General features: G+C 41.9%; 1 protein-coding gene across 8 annotated transcripts; it reads right to left on the minus strand.

Moving 5' to 3' along the window:
* Positions 1-162: 162 nt before the first annotated feature.
* Positions 163-17,393, minus strand: LOC306907856 (UDP-N-acetylglucosamine--peptide N-acetylglucosaminyltransferase 110 kDa subunit). 8 transcript variants are annotated; one of them, XR_013787946.1, is made up of 24 exons: positions 16,957-17,393; positions 16,025-16,175; positions 13,289-13,532; positions 13,050-13,118; positions 9,909-10,025; positions 9,741-9,820; positions 9,271-9,466; positions 8,677-8,817; positions 8,495-8,595; positions 8,243-8,396; positions 7,981-8,082; positions 6,990-7,169; positions 4,209-4,367; positions 4,041-4,130; positions 3,842-3,967; positions 3,585-3,755; positions 3,392-3,508; positions 3,144-3,308; positions 2,486-2,533; positions 2,151-2,303; positions 1,448-1,700; positions 1,224-1,347; positions 634-1,137; positions 163-546 (listed from the first exon to the last, which is right to left on the minus strand). XR_013787946.1 is itself a non-coding variant. In XM_079480310.1 (23 exons), the coding sequence occupies exons 1-23, from the start codon at positions 16,991-16,993 to the stop codon at positions 957-959; spliced, it is 3,159 nt and encodes a 1,052-aa protein (XP_079336436.1). In that variant the 5' UTR covers positions 16,994-17,393; the 3' UTR covers positions 163-956. The 8 variants fall into 8 exon arrangements, 4 of the variants coding, with proteins under 4 accessions (XP_079336436.1, XP_079336435.1, XP_079336438.1 ...); XR_013787948.1 differs by having other exon boundaries at positions 16,025-16,205; positions 16,957-17,381; XR_013787945.1 differs by lacking the exon at positions 2,486-2,533.
* Between the last annotated feature and the right edge of the window lie 1,199 nt (positions 17,394-18,592).

Here is an 18,592-nt window from a genome sequence, read left to right on the forward strand (position 1 = left end):
TCTGTATTCAGCGGACACATTAACCAATTACATGTACAAGGAGTGCACATCACAGTTCAACCAGCAACAAGAACATGCATAATAGCATAAAGATCGCAATCCAGGTAATACTGCATTATGTGTTAGCTCCTAAAAAGAATGAATTAAGTATGTGCACATCTGAAAGGTTTGCCACATCTCTTTATTTCAGTTTTTATTATTTCAGAGCCTTGTAGAATCGACACAGCATAAATAAAACGAGTTAATACGAAGGACAGTGTACAAAACTGAAACAATTCAGAACATACTTACCTAAACCTTTCCTGGTAAAATCATAAAAAATAAAGAAAATTCAACAGTTGTCAATGCTTTAGCAATGTAATGTGACACTCGTATTACGTTCACATATCATTTTTCAAAAAAGAAGAAATTGTTTTTCTGTTCATAGCATATGGAATACGTTGGCATTCATTAGGGAAAAAGAGATCCTTGGTATGTATCCGTCACCCAACTTTAGGTTATGATGAGAAAGCTAAAATAGGTCAAGCAGCGCAGCACATCACCTAACTAAAAAAGAAACATCCGCGTTACAGCCCATTATAGAACAGTTACATTGATCGGTCGCATTTTCCTTAGCTTAAAGACTATATTTGCCTTTTAGATATTTTTCTGCAAGACCACTTCAAATGACAGTTTCAGGATGCTGAAGCTCTTTAGGACTCCACACGGAAGCAGAAAGGACAGTTGAGTCGACCAACATCAATTTATTCAAGGTATGATGGGGAGGGGGCAGAGTCTCAGCAGAGCAGCTCTGGGCACACCGCTGTCCACTGTGGCTCATGGAAACAAAAGCTAGCTGTGATCAAGTGATGGTGCTCACATGTAGGCTCCTTAGAGTCTCTGTGACCGACATGTATATCATTGAAGGGCGGGGATGATCGGTTAAAGAGGGAGGAGCATGCAACAGTGAGCTTGGCTTAGGTGCTCTCACTGGTCTCCAGAGAGTGAATTTTGACCAGGTGGTCAGGTTTGCCTCCACTAGCGTGGTGCTCCCACATCTGCAGGTAGAGCTTCTCCAGGTCCATGGTGTACTGTTTGGTGTTGAAGAGCGGACTGCAGATGCGCTGCTTCCACACACGCGAGCGGATCTTCTTCAGGCTGTAAGGAGTGAAGAATGCGTTTTAAATGCCCGCTTAATAAGTCTGCTTTGTGTTTGAGAAGGTTGAATGAAAAACAGGGCTTACTATTCCATGTCTGTGCCGAGTTTGACGGCAACTTCTTCGTAGTCCTGGCGGCTCGGAGCGATGAGTTCAGGGCAGCCAAGACAGGTGAGCTGGGATGCTGCGACACGTGACGCCAGTGTTTCTCCTGCGCAAGACATCAGGATATCAATACACAAACCAAATAAATCTGAGTGGTGCTTGCCCCGTTTTCAATGATGGTCTGGGTGGACACGAGCACTCATTACCTGGCATGGTAACCATAGGGGTACCAGCCCACAGCACATCCATGCCTGTGGTGTGGCCGTTGCAGAGAGGGGTGTCCAGGCACACATCTGCCAACTGGCCACGTCTTACATGCTCCTCTTTGGGAGCCACAGGGGAGAAGATGATGCGTGAGGCAGGCAGGCCCAGATTCTGAGCGTACTGCTGGATGTTGGGCTCGCCCACCGCTGGAAATCGCAGGAGCCACAACACACTGTTGGGCACACGCTTCAAGATCTACACAACAGAGAACAGTGAGTGGAGCTTGCCACAAACCTTACATTTCATGCTAATTTTGGCTTTTTTGTCATGACAATTAGGCACTCTTTGGGTGTGTCTCAATCAGCTCCCTTCTTCAGTAGGCATGGCACTGATCAGGAAGTCGGATATTTTAAGCGCTGCCTCAAAGGCAAAATCCTTTGAGGGATTTTGAATCCCTCAAAAAAAAAAAAAAAATGATCACAATGCAACGCAATAATAAGGGAGCGTCGATGTGATATTTTTGGAAAAGCAGTTTAAACGAAGCCACGGGAAGAAAAACATTTTTATACATACATAAAAAATAATTCAGAGTACTCGCTGAACTGCCTTTAATAAACGTCGATTAAAATATGTAATTCAGTATAGCAGTGACAGGAATAAGAGTATTGTAATGCCAATTTGGGGGGGAAACTATGGTCATCTTACATTGGCCCACATCTGCAGGGTGGGAGGGTCTATTTTATAAAGCTGGTTAAAGTTGCAGTAGACAATGGAGTCTTCAGGAAGGCCGTACTGTGAGCGGGTAGTCACCACGATTGCTCTGAGAACCTCCTCTCCGGTCGCCGCCTTGTTGTTAATCTGCACAAAAACACCATTGCATAAAATACTAGATTAGATCAGTGAATAGACAAGCAACTCCCACTTCTACAAGCCGGTCACCACCTCCACCGCATTGTGTGCCACCTACTGCAGTGGCAAAGCCCAGGTGGAAAACAGAAATGACTATTGTGAATCCTGCCGTGCTATTCTGTGTACCATACCTGCAAGGCAACAGTTCCAGATACTACAACCTCCTCCACTGTACAAATCTGAAAAACAACATTTGGACACATTCTGACTGTCTACTGTGATATGGTCGCTTTACCAGATCTTCGCTCAAAGTGGGGTGAAATCAGCAGAGGATCAAAGGAGGAAACTAGTCTGAAAGGATTCATTCTTTCCATCACCAACCAGAGGGAAAATACATTTTGCATGTGAAAAGCCAGAAAGCAGACGACAACTTTACACAGCTACTTTTCCATCAATTTTGGCCACGGCAGTCAACGTGTTAACCCACTTGATGTGAACCAATTAAGTTCATTTTCCAGTTACAAGCAACACAAACAAGATGGAAGAAGAGAAAATGCATTTCCAAACCGAAGCTGTAAAACAAATAAAGTACTCCAGCTCGACTATTGCGCAACACGTAAACCAGAATCAATGCTTAGAATCAAGAATATAGACCTTAATCATGACATGAACTAATTGATCAATTACCCATTCCTTTCTCTTGCAAAGATTGATTTAAGAGAATATATTACAGCAGCCTTAATGCAAAGCAAGCTGAGAAGAAACCTTATTCTGAAAGTCAATCAAACTCCAGTAACACACATGCAGTCAAAGTCGAGATGTACGCCAGGGGCCAGTAGTGGGGTGTACCTGAGTTGTGGCCAGGCCATTGCTGACAGTAAAACCGTTGATGGTGACTTGGATCTGGCCTTGGTTGATCATGTTAATGATGGCCTCCGCAGCTGTGTTCATAGGAATGACTGGCATTGAGAGGGCACCATTACTGTCAGCCACCTCCTGGCCGTCACACTCCATCTGAAAGGGGAAATTATGAATGAACACCTTTTGCAATTAACAAATGCCATGGGATATGATGAAGAAACCGCTTCTTTGTTTACCTTCACAACTTTGACATCAGGAAGGCTTTCCAAGAAGGCTTTGACATCTATGCCATTCAGTACAATACGATTGTCGAAAATGTGTCCATTTGACTTGAAGTCGATCACTGCCTTTTTCTACTGGGCAAAAGACAATACGTTAAAAACCTTTAACAACCTTTTCGATTTTATATTTGAGTTGAAAAAATCTTGCCTTGAGGTGGGGGAACATGTTAGCATGATCTCCAATAAAGAAAGTGTGAGGCATGTAGGCCAGTTTCTCAGAGTACTGATCTGCAACATCAATAGGAGACGTCTCCTTATCACTGACGATGTAGTCCATGAATGGAGCTCCACTGGTCCCAGGGTAACCAAGCCACATGGCCTGTGGCAGAAAAAAGTACATTGCTAGTCTGCGACGATTTGCCTATAGATCAGTACAGCTGACGGTCTCTCTGCAAGAACACTTACCTGAATGGGCGCTGGGCACAACGCAAACAGCTCATTGCGTGCTCCCTTAGTATAACCATTCATGTTGACCAGGATATGGATTCCATCTTGGTGGATCCTGTCAGCTGCTTTTCCATTACAGGGAATCTGATGAAACAAAGATAAAGTCAATTAGATGGAGAGGGAAGAAGGGCCGACATGTACAGAGCTGCAAACTTGCCTGTGAGAGATCGATGAAGTGGTGAGACTCTGCCATGACTTTGACTCTAAAGTTGGTGCTGTCATCTGGGCTGAGGGCGTAACAGAACACCTGAAAAACACACCAGCTTCAGTACAAATTCTTCATTGCGCAGATCAGCCAGTAAATCAAGCACAACAGAGTCCTCACCTCAAACTTCTCAGAGTTGTGCATACCAGGAATGGACTGCATCAGGTGGGAAGTGGGATGGTTGCCAAAATCTGAGCTAATGTAGCCTACGCGCAAACGTCCTCCGCTGGCCTTCAGGTCTTTTGGATGCTCATAGGCAGGTTTGTGCAGAGCATTGATCTACAGGAAAGAAGGGAAGCATTACATACATGCTCACACATTCGGGAGCCGAAACCACACTACAGCCAAGCCATATGCAGTTTAGAAATTGCACTTAAAATGTGATGTGAAATTCAGATGATTTTGGTTTATCAACAAGACACAAAATGAAGGATGTGTATAAGGGATGCACCGAATGTTCGGCAACCTAACATGTTCGGCCGAAAATAGCTAAAAAGGCATGTTTGGCTTGTGATACGATCAAGCAGCAACCAGTACATAGAGAGAGGGACACGCGTGCGCTGTGTTAATGCCATTTTGGCAGTGTGTGTGGAGCATTTTAAAGCATCATAGAAAGACACGGGACTTGCCGCACGGGAGAAAATGTCCTTTACTGGTCGGTAACTATAATTCAGACTAGAGTAGTCCCGCCGCTCACAAGATCCCTACAGTGGTCGCTTGCGTCCACTCAGTTCGCTGTACTAAACAACTTGTCAAAGTATGTTCTGTGCATCCTGGCCACGAGTACATCTTCTGAGAGAACAGTCATCTTTTGTGGGTGAGGTTTGGAGGAGCGACGTGAACTGATATGGTTGTCAGTCAGCATCAGTCAGAATTGCTCACATGGGATGTTTTTTCTTTTTCTTAAAATCATTTTGCAATGTAGCCTATAATGATCCAACAGTTTTCATTTATTAGTATTTGTAGCCTATAGGTCTAATTTTGAATGACACTTTTGAATGACCTGTTTTGCTGTAGGGGTACAGAGTAACTTACAGTACATTCTTTAAGCACGGAGAGTGCTCAATTTTCTACTTTAATTAGGGTTTCGAGCACGAAGTGCTGAAAACCTATTGTTTTTGTAAGGATTTTTATTCTTATTATTATTATTCTTCCGCCATAAAACGCATTGCCCAGACCAAACCGTAAGTCGTAGAAACTCGAGACTTTGTCAGTTGGTTGTATCTGTGCAGGTTACTCAGATACAGTGAACCAGCCAAATCAGCCCATAGGTGGTGCTATAGCGATGGCCAATGCGTTTGGGCTCAATGCTCGTAAACCAGATGTCGCACAACAAAGTGTTTGGTGTCATTGGAATCCTTGGCTCCAAACTTAAAAAATGGCTATCTCCGATTTCATTTCCGGTATGCAAATATTTCCGCTAATTTGCATTTTATGAAAAATAAAATTAACTAGTCCCTGGATTTTAGCCCGATCGGAACCAAACCAACGCTGATGAATTCTGTGGAGTGTGAATGTAAATATTCATTGAAAAAAAGTTGACGTGAAAAAAAACGTGGCCGCCATCGGCCAATGAATTTTGAGCACTCATTACACAGGGTTAACGGGGGCCGATCGAAACGACACTCACTGGGCTTGTTCGACTCGTGGTCCTGAAGGTCTGTAAGAAATATCAACTCATTCGGCCACCGGGGGGGGGGCGAAAAAACGTTTTTGGAGTGCATAAACAATTGTGTATCACGTGACATTTGACATATACTCAAACTATTTACATCAAATGATAGCTCTTCTCATTCTGAACAACTTTGCCTCTGGACACGCTTTTGTCGATCAAACGGTTCGTGAGTTATCGCTGATAATGTCAAAAACCTACTTTCGCGAACTAGTCCTTGGTTTTCCAACCGATCAGAACCAAACCAATGCAGATGACTTCTGTGCAGTGTGAATGTCAATAATCATTGAAAAAACGTTGAAATTTATATTCATACACGGTAGGGGGGGCAAAAACGGAACTGAGTGGAGCCTATGACACTTAAACGGACGTTGTTAGAGAAGGATTTGAGATAGCTTCACGTGGGCTTCACACATATGTGAAAATAACACGGTGATTGGACACTAGGTGGCACTATAACATGAACAATGGCACTAAATACTGTAAATATGCAACGGTTATACATCTACAGGCTCTGATACGCTTTGAAAACAAACGTCTCGGCCCAGGAACTTCAGACTTCTTGAGTTTGAAAGCACCTTCTCTTCAATTTAAAAGCCAACAACAATGAAAATCGGATACTCATTAACGAATTGTCCAAATGAATTGATAGTCAGAAAAGTAACATTCTTGTAGTATACGTGCATGTTTCTGTAACCATGCATAGTTTCTATGAGTTCATACCTGTCATTTTTCTGTGCGTGTGTGTGTGTTGGACTTTGATCCTTCATGCGTGTGTTGAGGTGTGACCCCCTAACCTATTCATGAATGCACGACTGCTTTTGACTGCCTTTAACCTCAAAACCCGCTAAATGCTGCTTGCAGCTTTAATTTACTTTGTCTTGCTACATTTTAGTTCAAGTATTTTATTGAAAAGCAAGACAAGAGCCTTGTCATTTCAAAAGTCATTACAAAAGAAATTGTACAGACAGCAGTTACAACTGACTATTTACGGTCAATGTCAACTTCATTTTCCAACTCCAGACTACGGGGAAATAATCCTGGAATTTACAACATTGTTGTTCCATTTATGTGTGTGTTCACCAAATTTGGCAAAGATTATTGCAGCTGTAAAAAATACACCACACAGAATTCGCCCCATCATTTTACTGAAAATATAAAGCTCAATGGACCTGTAAACTTCCACTACCTTACCCCAGAAAACAGAATATCTGACAACCAGTACACACCTTATCCAGACAGAGGTTGCCATGTCTCTCTGCAATTGCCTTGCGGAAACCGTGTGACAGGGGGTACAGCATACTGTGATGGGGGTGCACAGACGGCAGGCGGTTCTTCTCCAACTGATCGGCCACAATGCTCACCAGCTTCTTCATACGCTCGTCATAGTCAGTCCAATCACACACAATCTGATGAGAAAAATCTAATATTAAGTCATGCATATTAAGTAGAACTTTTATTTGACAGGGAAAATGGTGAGCAAATTTCTCCCCCAGAATAAGTTATGAAAGAAAATACTACACGCGATACCTACACATATAAACAGAAATCCATCAATAACAACATACTCCCTTACTTGAAAATGCAGTCCAGATAAAACACAATTTATATTACATTCAAATTAAAATAACCACAAAGCCATTACAAAAACAAAATTCAATAATCACAAGCTTTGCTTGACACAGGGAGACAAATTCTTTAAAAAGTGAAAGATCATTGACAATAGACCTATTTCACAGCGTGACGTGTACAAACCGGAAGTAGGGTAAACGCTTGTCTGGTCAATGCTATAGCTCTGTTCAGTACACAGAAAAGTTGCGGAGACTAGAAGAATTTAGGCATGTTGCGCTCCCTTTATGCTGATTCATCTAACATATATCAGACCTTGATAATAAATTAATTGCCCAAAAAACTATGTTTTTGTAATGGTTGATCAAACATGAACAAATCGGACAGCATATGCAACTTTAGCTTTTGGTAAATAAAATGATTTGCGGTGAGAAACAAAGCTGAATGAATAAATGATATCGCACTGATATGGCATTAGTGCGTCAGGAAAACTTTTGCCCTACTTCCAGTCTGTCGCCATTTTGTGAAATAAGTGAATTGTGAACATAAAATTGTCAAAAGAAAATGTTGCTTTTTAATCATAAAATATACATTAGATTTCTTGACAAACATTTTTTGAACCATTTAGAAAAAGCAATGTCAAGTATATACCTGTAGGCAGTGAGCCAAGTTACAATAGGCATCAGGGAAGTCTGGCTTGAGTTTTAAGGCAGTGCGGTAAGACGCGATCGCCTCAGGAATATTTCCAGAGTCCTATAAAAAATGAATTAATTCAAGACAAAGAACAACACTAAAATCTCTAAATGCAAAAATCAAATGAAAATGTGTTGTTTTTGTAGCTCTGATATGGTCACAATTACACAATTAAATTCAAAGCCACGGCGAAAGAGATATGTACAGCTCTCTAGAATACCTTGTGAATGGAAGCCAAGTTACTGTGAGCATCTGCAAAAGCAGGATTGATCTGAATTGCGCGAGTGTAGCACTGCAGGGCGCCCTGAACATCCTGCATCTCTTTAAGAGTGTTGCCCATATTGGAGTAAGCATCAGCAAATGTGGGGCTGATTCTGTTTAGTGGTAAAAAACACAATGAGACAACTCGGAAGAATGTAGCCACTTCCCTTTATCCCATAATACAGTAATGTAATGATTAGGGTCTACATGCCTGATGGCCTCCTTATAGTGCATAAGAGCTTCCTGGAGCTTGCCTTGCTGCTGCAGGACACTGGCAAGGTTTGAATGTGCTGCAGCAAATTCTGGGAACACCTGAACAACAAAAAGTCCAAACTTAAGAGAAATGAAGTTCATCGATGAAAGCTAGATAACATTTGAATACAAGCACTTTACCTCCAGAGCTTTTCTGTAGAGCTGTACAGCATCCTCAATGTTGCCCTGCTCACGCTTGATGTTGGCCAGGTTGTTGAGGGAGTCGGCATGGGTCGGACACAGACGCAGAGCTGTGTTGTAGCATTCCTCTGCTTCCGATACCTGACACAAGGCATACGAGTAAGCAGAGTCAAATATGACTCATGTACTTTGCAGAGAAAATCCAAAAGTGAAACACGTCTGCTACTGACATAGATTACATTTACATTTAGTCATTAAGCATACGCTTTTATCCAAAAGCGACTTACAAAGAGTTCGGGGAGCAATAAGCGATATGTCATAAAAGAGCAATAGTACATTAGTTGTTAATACAAAGTTACTAGTTTCAACAAAAGCTAGAACACTACCTGTTGAGAGAAAGGGGTTAGTGTACTTTTTTTACTCCGATTCAGAGGACTGTTGCCAGTTTTTTTTACTGTAACCCTTTACTGTATTCAACTAATTCAACTACAAGATCACAAGACAATTGCCATTGGGTTTATTGGAAATGGTGATTGCCCTGAAGTTGTTTTAAGCGAAAACACTGTTTTGCCTTTGTATTGAGGAGTTTCTTACATTGCCCTTCTCCTTCAGAGCATTGGCGAGATTGCAGTAAGCATCGGGAAAGTGGGGCTGCAGCTCAATGGCACGACGGTAGGTGTCAACGGCCAAGTCAATCAAACCCTGTTCATAGTACACGCAGGCCAGGTTCCCATGCACGACGGCATGGTTAGGACTCAGGCTGAGGGCACGCAGATAACTGGCGACAGCTCTGCAGAAAAGAAAAACATACATTAGAAAGCTATATGACATCATTCTCAACGAGGTGAGCATTTACAAAATTCTTTGACGTCACAAAATTAGAGCAGCTCATAGTGATGTTACATATAATTTAACAATCTTAACATCTAATTAAATTCAAACACCGTCTATATAGAACTACCTAAAAGCAATATACACAAACAAGTCAAGGCGGTAGGTGCAAATAAAGTACAAGATCACTATTGTTACTGAGTTATTGCACGATAAAAGGTAGAAAAACGTACCTGTCGAAGATGCGGGCCTCTTTTAGGACATTGCCCAGGTTAATGTAAGCATCCAAAAAGTTTGGATCCAGGGTCACTGCCTGTAAACCCATTTAACACGTAACCTTTATAAGCCATAGTTGGATCTATTTTATAAGCACTTGAATTTGAGCAAAGAGGTCTGCAAACCTTCTCAAAATGATGAATGGCCAGCCAGATCTCTCCCTGGGCGTTGAACACACAGCCCAGGTTACTCCAGGCCACAGCAAAATTTGGCTGAGTTTCAATTGCCTTCAGGTAACAAGCCTTGAAGAGGTTCAAAGTAAAAACCAAGAAAAGAAAGACGGAGAGGGTGGACAGAGGAGGGGTTGTAAAAGAAAACCAAGAGAGCAAATAAAAAGGAAGAAAAACAAAAAGGGCAGACAATAGGAGAGTTAGCATCTCATGTCAAAGAAAGCAAAAAGTGAGCCTACAGCATGGGCTAGCGGGCGCAAAATTCTGCCGCGCAAAGCTGCACACTTTTTCCTACGCTGCGCTGATCCAACCAACACCTACACTCTAACTTACATTCTTCAGTTATGAGCTTAAAACAACAGAGATCCACCTTACGTTTAAAAATAGGTAGGAACTCCCGCTCCCAGATCTGAAAATAGCGAGAAGTTATACTAAAGTCAATTCACAACCTTAAATGCAAGTGTGGCGTGCAGGTGGAGGTCCCTGTAATGCATGCGCGAAAAGCCACACGGACGGCCAATTGGCGTCGGCACGCCGTGGTCGCAGCTTGCATCGCTTCTGTTTGCGCTCGCATTCGCCTGCGCAAACGCCAGCTTTGGGTGCAGAATGCAGACCTGGAGCAGTTAAACTCCCCACCAGACAGGCACACGCAACACAACCCTTAACCCTTTGGGGGCTTCAACTGAGATTTGATCCCACGGCCAAATTAATTTGCATTTTAAATGGTCAATATTCCATAACAGTCCTATAAAGGGCTGGGTATCCACCTGGTGCCATGCTAGTAGGGAGAGCATGCAGGTCTGCAACCCACAAGTCTGGAAATGAGGGGAGGGGTTGGGTGCGGTTTGAGCACGCGCCATTTGGTCGCATTTGTCGCTGCGCGGCCCATGCGCAGCTGCAGACTCACAGCGCATCATCTGCTCAGCAGAACGCTGCAACTCCAAATAAAGGAGAAAAAATAAATCATAATCCAAATGAACCGGAAAAAACAATCAACAAGTAAGAGTTAGAGGGTTCTTACTGTGCTTTCGTTTGCTTACAGCATCCAATCCATTTCACTTTTTAATATACTTGACATTTACAGTTTACTTTTACGTTCATTTGCGTTCATTTACTAGGTGTTTATTCTTGCTTGTTTCTTCAAAGGTAGCCACAAGACTCTCAGGCATTGGAGTAAGGTGTTTTTCTTTTGTTGGCGTTACAAACCCGTTACCATATTTTTGGACTTTGTCTGGGGGGGCGACCGCAGCTGGAAGAAGAGGAGAAGACTGATGCTGCCCTAGTGTTCCTGTCCACCAGACCGCACCTACGCAGGAATAGTGTCACCCACCTGAAACTTTCTTAATAACAATATCAGTGGTGGAAAAGCCAAAAGAGACAAAATAAGAAAACAAGAACGTTAGTAAAAGTTTGCAATCAAGACATGTCATATGGATATCAAAACGTGTATTGACAAAACAAAACCAAACGAGTAAAAGAGAAAGCTTTATCAAATAACCTACAACAACCCATGCAACCAATAGGATTTGACTTCTTTTAGAGAAGGGGAATATTCTCATATGGGGTGAAGAAAGGCTTTGAGTTTAGATTTAAAAACTAATTGGGTGTTTTTTCATTATCACGCCACATTTTTAAATACAGAAATAGGAGGGAGGCAAACTGGCTTGATCTTAATCAAATGAACTGATCACATATATTTGGGAATGTTACTCATAATCATAACATACAACGGGGGAAGAAATGGAATCATTTCTTCTTTTATTTTCCTTCATTGTAGTATTCTTTGCTTGCATGGTTTAACACATTGTTTGCTTTTTCCTGAATTCTCTCAATTCTTGACTCCTGGCCATTGGGTAAAGAGAACAGCCTGGGGTTTAATGATTTCATAATCATCTAGAAGCCTCCACAGCTCTGAAATAAAGAGGTCATCGCTTGTGTCGCGCAGATAATATTCTCTCTCTCTAATATGGTATCTGAAGCGTGCAGTGGAGTGCAGATAGAGATCTGTCTGCCTGGCACAGCCCAGGGTGGTCGCAGTGCTCGAAATGCATAAACCCTCCCGAACCCGGCTGGCCTTACTATAGTGATGGGGAAGCATGGGGCCAAATGATAAATAGGTGGGATACTGATTAATTTCACTGCGAAGCCCTTGAAGCCCATCTCTCGGCTTAGCTGTCGGGTCAGGCAGACAGTTCAGAGCGCGCACACTCCACAGACCCTTGGCAAGCGCGCGGGGGTTGGGAGCGACAGAGCTGGTGGGGGGAGCCGCTGGCCCCCTCGTGCTCTTCCCCACTCCGTCCCCTTGAGGCACCAAATAAGAGGGCTTCAAACCAACGAGAGGACGAGTCCCTACTTAATCCCCCCAAAGACCCACTTAAACTACAAATGGTCATACTGTCTCATAGCAGTCCAGGATAATGTTTACAAGGGCTTCATTAAGAAAACCTACAGGTCAGCCAAAGGGCCAACACTTTGAAGAACACACAGAAAACTCTTTAGGGTTAGAAGCCATCTTATTTTTTGCACAGCAAAGATCACTAACTTTATCAGTCCATTTATTTCACCAAGACCGAGCCAGCAAAATCCCTCCGAGAGACTACATGGAAAAACGTGTTTTAGGATCCCCATTTGTTGAGACAGAGAAGCCCAGCCTTTCTTCCTGTGTGTGGGGGGCAAGCGGTAGCTGGCCGGGCCAGAATGAAGCAGTGTTTACACTGAGAAGCACTGATGTGATAGAGGGCAAAAAGTGGGTCTGGAAAAAGAGTGTCTCTCCAGCAAATTAAAACAGGAAAGGGGGGCTTCACTTTGTAAGTAAATGGCAGAGAGAGACAGAGAGAAAGAGATGGGTGTATGACATTTAGTGCAGGTACACTCTGCTCTAGCTCAATGCCAGGACTTGGTCTTTACTGAATGGTAAAGTGAGAAGTAGAGGAAAGTAAAGAGCACACTCTTAAAAGTGTGTAAACAAGACTTTGGTGAGGGAGGAAGAACTCCCTCCCACAGGAATGGCTAGGTCTCTGACAGGGGATTATGGTCTACGGCAACAGTACAACAAAATAAACCATTACGTGTAAGGGCCGACATATTTAAACGTACCTTTGCTTCTTCAAGGCGCCCAAGCGCTTTAAGGAGGTTACCCAAGTCGCTTCGTACACAATACAGGTCCTGTAAACGTGAAAAACAAACATCAATAATTGGCCAGTATACTTTAGCAGTATGAATCTAAACAGCAAACAGCAAAAAGCTTGCTGTGATTATAATGCACTTTAACACAGCTCTTGTATAGAATGTCAAATAAAGGAGCTTAAAAGGCCTGCACTTAACTCCACACTCACAGGATTGTATTGAAGAGCAGACACATATGCTTGAACTGCTCCCTCCATGTCCCCTGCTGCCACCAGGGCTGCTGCCAGGTTAATGTATCCATCGATGAAGTCTGGTTTGAGACGGAGTGCGTGACGGTAGTGCTCGATGGCCTCTTGCAGTTGTCCCCGTTCCTTGTAAACATTGCCCAGGTTGGAGTACGCCTCAGCCAGCATTGGGTTCTGCTTGATGGCCAAAGTGCTGAAGTGCGCCGACCTGCATGCCAAGAAAAACTGATGCGTCGTAAACGAGAAACGCTGATGTGCTGCGAGGGTTAAAATGAGTTGAATGTGTGTGCGTGTAGTCATCTATGGCTACGTTCCCATTCAAAGCTGCAATACAACATGTCTGCAAAATTGGAAAACAGTAAATTTTTCCCAAAAAGAGAACAAATCGTAACCTCCTGATAAACTGGTGCAAATAAACACTAAGCAAACAGAAGTATCTGCAACAAAAGCCGAACGGGTTCTTTTTCTACAGGGCTCCAGGTAAAAATATCAGTTAAGGAACCATTGGCTCCCACAGGGGAAAAAAGCAGGCGCCAAATTATTTTTAAAGTATAACATTTACCAAAAAAAATTAATAAAGAATATGTATGTTAATCTGCCCTCTCATAGGTTTTGTTCATATACAATTTTTCTTTTAAGTTGTTTTCCCTCATAAGCAGGTTCATATGGAATCTTCGACTTTTTTGTTAAATTCCACCCTAAAATTTTGGTAGATTTCCACAGAATAGAAATGTGTGTAAATGTGTTCAAGTAGTCTTCAGACACGGCCTGTCTAAGCATTTAAAGGCAGATGACAGCAGATTTGGTTCTGCTCATATAAAAAGAGGCAGAGAAGTGTTATTTATTATTACTAAGACTGGTTCAACACTTAACACACCAGACCAAATTACTCCCAATTCATTTGAACCAACAGAAAAGTTGCATGTAAAGACCATATTTATATATTATACTGTAAGAAATAGTAGGCTATATATTTTTTAATTATTACGAAAGGACTTGTTACATTATTTATTTTAGTTTGTAATAATGACACTTCTGCATGTTCACTACACAACGTAAAGATAACTTCAAATAAAACTTAGAAAGCTAATTTGTCGTTCATTCTTGCTGTGAGCGGTGTCTTGTAACAAATACATTCCCTGAAATTCTCAGAGATTGTTTTTTTTTTTAATTTAAACGTCACATTGTTCGTCATAAGGCTCATTAAAATCCATCACATCAAACAGCGCATAATACAAACACGCTCACATTGTGTGTGTCTACTTGTATAACAAGCACAAAAATCCAGTTTTTTCTGCGGAGATCTGCAAGCGCTTATTCCGTGCTGCCTCATCGGGTATTGGTACGCAGGGTGTGGAATAAACGGAGAGAAGAGCGCTATCGCTGAGCGTGCAGGAAACTGCTTGTGAAAACTGTTTGTGTAACCAGTCACTCGCACACTAGGGGACCTCGAACCGGGCGTCAATACAGCATGGGAGTCGGTTTCGTCTGCCGCTAGAGCACCTCTTGAGGTCAGGAAATTAATATTTTTGGTCGCAAATGAGACTCTATAAGGCTCCGTCTGGAGCCCTGTTTTTATTAATAATATAAGAAACAACTTGCGCCTTAGAGCACGCACATGAAATCCAATAAACGCAGTCTTTCTTAGGTATGTTTTGTGTTCATTTTGAACAACTCCTCCAAAGTTGATAACAATTGTTTCAGCATACTCACTTTTACATTAACAGAATGGAGTGAAACACAGTAGAGGTTTAAAGAATCATCGGTTTTGCTGATTCATTGCCACCGATAACGATAATCTTAACTATCAGCAATAATCCCCACTGATAGTTTTTACTGGTTGTGATACACAGGTAGAGAGTACAGAGTATAGAGCAAAACAGCGATCTCTAGAGGGGGAAATAAAACTAATACGGACAGCCTGTTTGGTTTGGAGACCTGAGACCACAGTCTGCACAGGGTGGAATACAGTTACATCAGATGGGGGTTTAAAAGTTTCACAGTGACATGGTAGAGCCAGCTGCTGTAAACATGACATGTAAAAAATTCATTTCTTCATTGACTATATGCTGCATGAATGGAGAACAGCAGTACTTTTGCCGACAGGTCTGAGAGTGCGTTAACATTAGTAGCATATTATTTTAAGAAGTTACAACAGGGCGATGAAAATACATGCAGAAATGTTTACATTTTATTATTCTAACTATGGATTGGCATTGTCACTACAGTGGTGTGTGTGTTTGTATACACGTGCGCATGAACACCGCCTCTAAATTTGAAAAGAAGATATAGATGACAGAGACAGCGCGAATTAAACTAATGTCATTTACATTAGCCAATGTAAACAAACACGCATGTGAACCCGACAATATTTCAATAAATATTACACCAGATCTGTCATTCTTTTTTGCCAATTTGGTACCTAGACTTTGTTTAGTTATTGTAGAAATAACCTACTTATTTTGTTTAAATTAGAGTTTATTTTTTATTAACATAGTTGATATTGTTGTGTTTTATTTAAAAGTACAACAATATCAACTGAGTTAAATGGTTCTATCATTATCCGTAGGTACTTGACCACCTTAGTTATCTGCAAAATCCAATATTGGTCGACATCTAAAGCACAGCATCCACTGCACGTATGTCCACAGACCAGCAACTGAGCTACATGAAGAGCACAGGCAAAGCCATCCATCTCACCTGTCAAGCCTGCGACACTGAAAGTGGATGGAGGAGAGCAACAACAGGACGCCTGTATTATCCGGCTCCTGCCTCCACAGCTGCATGCAGTGACGCTCAGCCGCCTCAAAATCTCCCGACTGATATTCACGGTGCGCCAGTTCTGCCAAACCTTGGAAGGAAAGCATACGTTTGGTTGGTTCTGAAGCACCAACCGGCCCAAAGAAGGGGGGAAACAACATGTTAGAAGAAATGGAAATGAGGCAAAGAAAATAAAACCAAATTAAAATGACAAGATCGTTTTTCTTTTAAGTGACATTTTATTTAGTGGAACCATGTTAAATAATGAATGTCACTGCATAGAATGATCTAACACTAGTTTTGACGGTTCCTGAATGATGCTATTTTTTTATATTCTGCCATCCAAAATTGATAAATAAATGAAAAAATAAAACAAACTTAATTTTCGAGAATCGGCATCTAAAGACTCAGAAATGTTCAAATTAATGAATGGTTATAAATACTTAATGAATAAATTACTGAAATAATAGTAGATACAGACTATATGTAAATTGTAAAGGGGTGAACATGAATGAAAAACAAAGATGTACAGAGGGCTTCGGTTATGAGCATGAGACGTACATAAGATACAAGAGTGTGCAGAGACTGCGCACAACAACTAGGTCTGGTTATTATCCCTTATTCTACTCAGACATCAACGTTATTTTCAATAAACATGATCAAACTGCAAGCAAGACAAACAAACACTCGCGCGCGCGCGCACACACCAGATCAATCTGAAAATGGTTTTGTTCTCCCAGTCACGGTAACGTATACTCGACACACGTATGCAAAAAGTTATAACTGCAGTAAAAATTACGAAAGTCACATAGCTACTAAACCATAAATCAAATTCATATCGCTTATTTATAAGGCGTTTTTGTCACGGTTACCTGTGCTGTCAGCCACGTTCCCCACCGAGCTTGCCATTTCTCTTTCAATTTCTACTGACTCCTGTGCCGCGACGGACAGCGTGGCGATTTAAGAAAGATGCGAAATATCAAATTCACAAAATTATCGTTAGCTGATGATGTGATAACGTAGACAACGCACGCCGAAATCTCAGGCAAGCGGCCTTCCTGTTGCTGCTGCTATGCTAACACACTACTGACGAACGCAGACAAATTCACGTAATCTAACGCGCAAAACAACTCTTAAATCGTTTCCCTTGGCGTTACTTGCACGAGAGTGATGCATAAGTGGTTTGTTTAACCTCGAGACTAGATTGTGAAAGTATGCACATTTAAGGTCGACACTTTCAACATAACGCTGTTTTTGCTAACAATGGCTTTCCAGTCGCCTGCGAAATGGCGGATGTGGCCGGGACTTCTTTTTGGAGGCGGAGTGTTGAGGAAGATAAAAAAAACAGGGCCATCGAACACATTGCGCACCGATTCACACAGAACATGCGAACATGAGGCCAAATACTGGCCATATAACTGACATTTAATAGCTAATATGTAATGAGTATATGCAAGGGAAAATAATGTTTAACGTATGCTATTCGTACACACTGCTGTTGTTAACACGTGCTGCCCTTCGGCTTAATGTGTTGTATCATTGCGCGAGCAGCGAAAGTAGAGACGGGTATCTGCAGGTCGGAGAAATGGGCGTGCCAAAAGACTGCCTGTTCCACATCAGCTTAAACGCCATTGGCTCATATCTAAAGCCACTTTTTCACTGTGGTGTTCTTGTGTCGAAGATTTTAAATATGATACCAAGAATGTGCAGTTGATTTATAAAGATACTAATGCCTATTTTGAAATTGGCCTCTACGTGAATCTAATGTGTGATTTCTCCGTGATCACTGGGCTGTTAGCACCGCGGAGAACCGCATAATGGCAGCAAATACACTTAAGATTGGCCGCTGCACTTAAGCCTAGTTTGGGTTACATTTCATAACGGGTAATCCTATGTCAGATGAATCTATTAGTTTCGAGACAAACGTTAATCGTTTTGATTGAGGTCAGAGTTTCATAACAAACATAACTAAAAGGGCTCATGTGATGCCCCTTTTCATCTCTCTCCACTGGCTACCGGTTGAAGCCCGGATCAGATTCAAGTCACTGATGTTTGCCTACAGGACTATCACTGGATCTGCACCGGCATACTTTCACACCCTACTACACCCCATCAAGAACCCTGCGTTCAGCAAATGAGTGCCGTCTTGTATTGTCTTCTCCTTATCAGGGCAGTAAATCGCTCTGCCGCTCATTCTCCATCAACTCCTTCCTGGTGGAACATTCTTACTAACTCGGTCCGGTCAACCACATCTCTCACAACATAAAAACTACTTAAAACCCATTTCTACTTTATGTGAATATTTGACAGACAAATGAAAAAAAAACTAAATGTAAATTGAAGTAACTACACCGTCTGGCTGTATGTATTTATAAGTTAAACGTAGTCTTGGAGCACTGCCGGTGTTCTTTTGACTGTAGGCCTATTGTTTTTCCTTATTGTGCAAAGAACTTCTTATACTTTACAATTATATAATTGAATAAAATATTTAATTTGATTAAAAATGAA

This window comes from Barbatula barbatula (genome assembly GCF_947034865.1).
Source record: "Barbatula barbatula genome assembly, chromosome: 18".
Lineage (NCBI taxonomy): Eukaryota > Metazoa > Chordata > Actinopteri > Cypriniformes > Nemacheilidae > Barbatula > Barbatula barbatula.

Coding starts and splice junctions, on each gene's coding strand:
- LOC306907856 (XM_079480309.1), bottom strand. CDS start 16,993: ATGGCAAGCTCGGTGGGGAACGTGGCTGACAGCACAG. Junction 8,083..8,242: donor ACTTGGCTTCCATTCACAAG/GTATTCTAGAGA, acceptor CATTTTTTATAG/GACTCTGGAAATATTCCTGA. Junction 1,138..1,223: donor CTCGGCACAGACATGGAATA/GTAAGCCCTGTT, acceptor CACTCCTTACAG/CCTGAAGAAGATCCGCTCGC.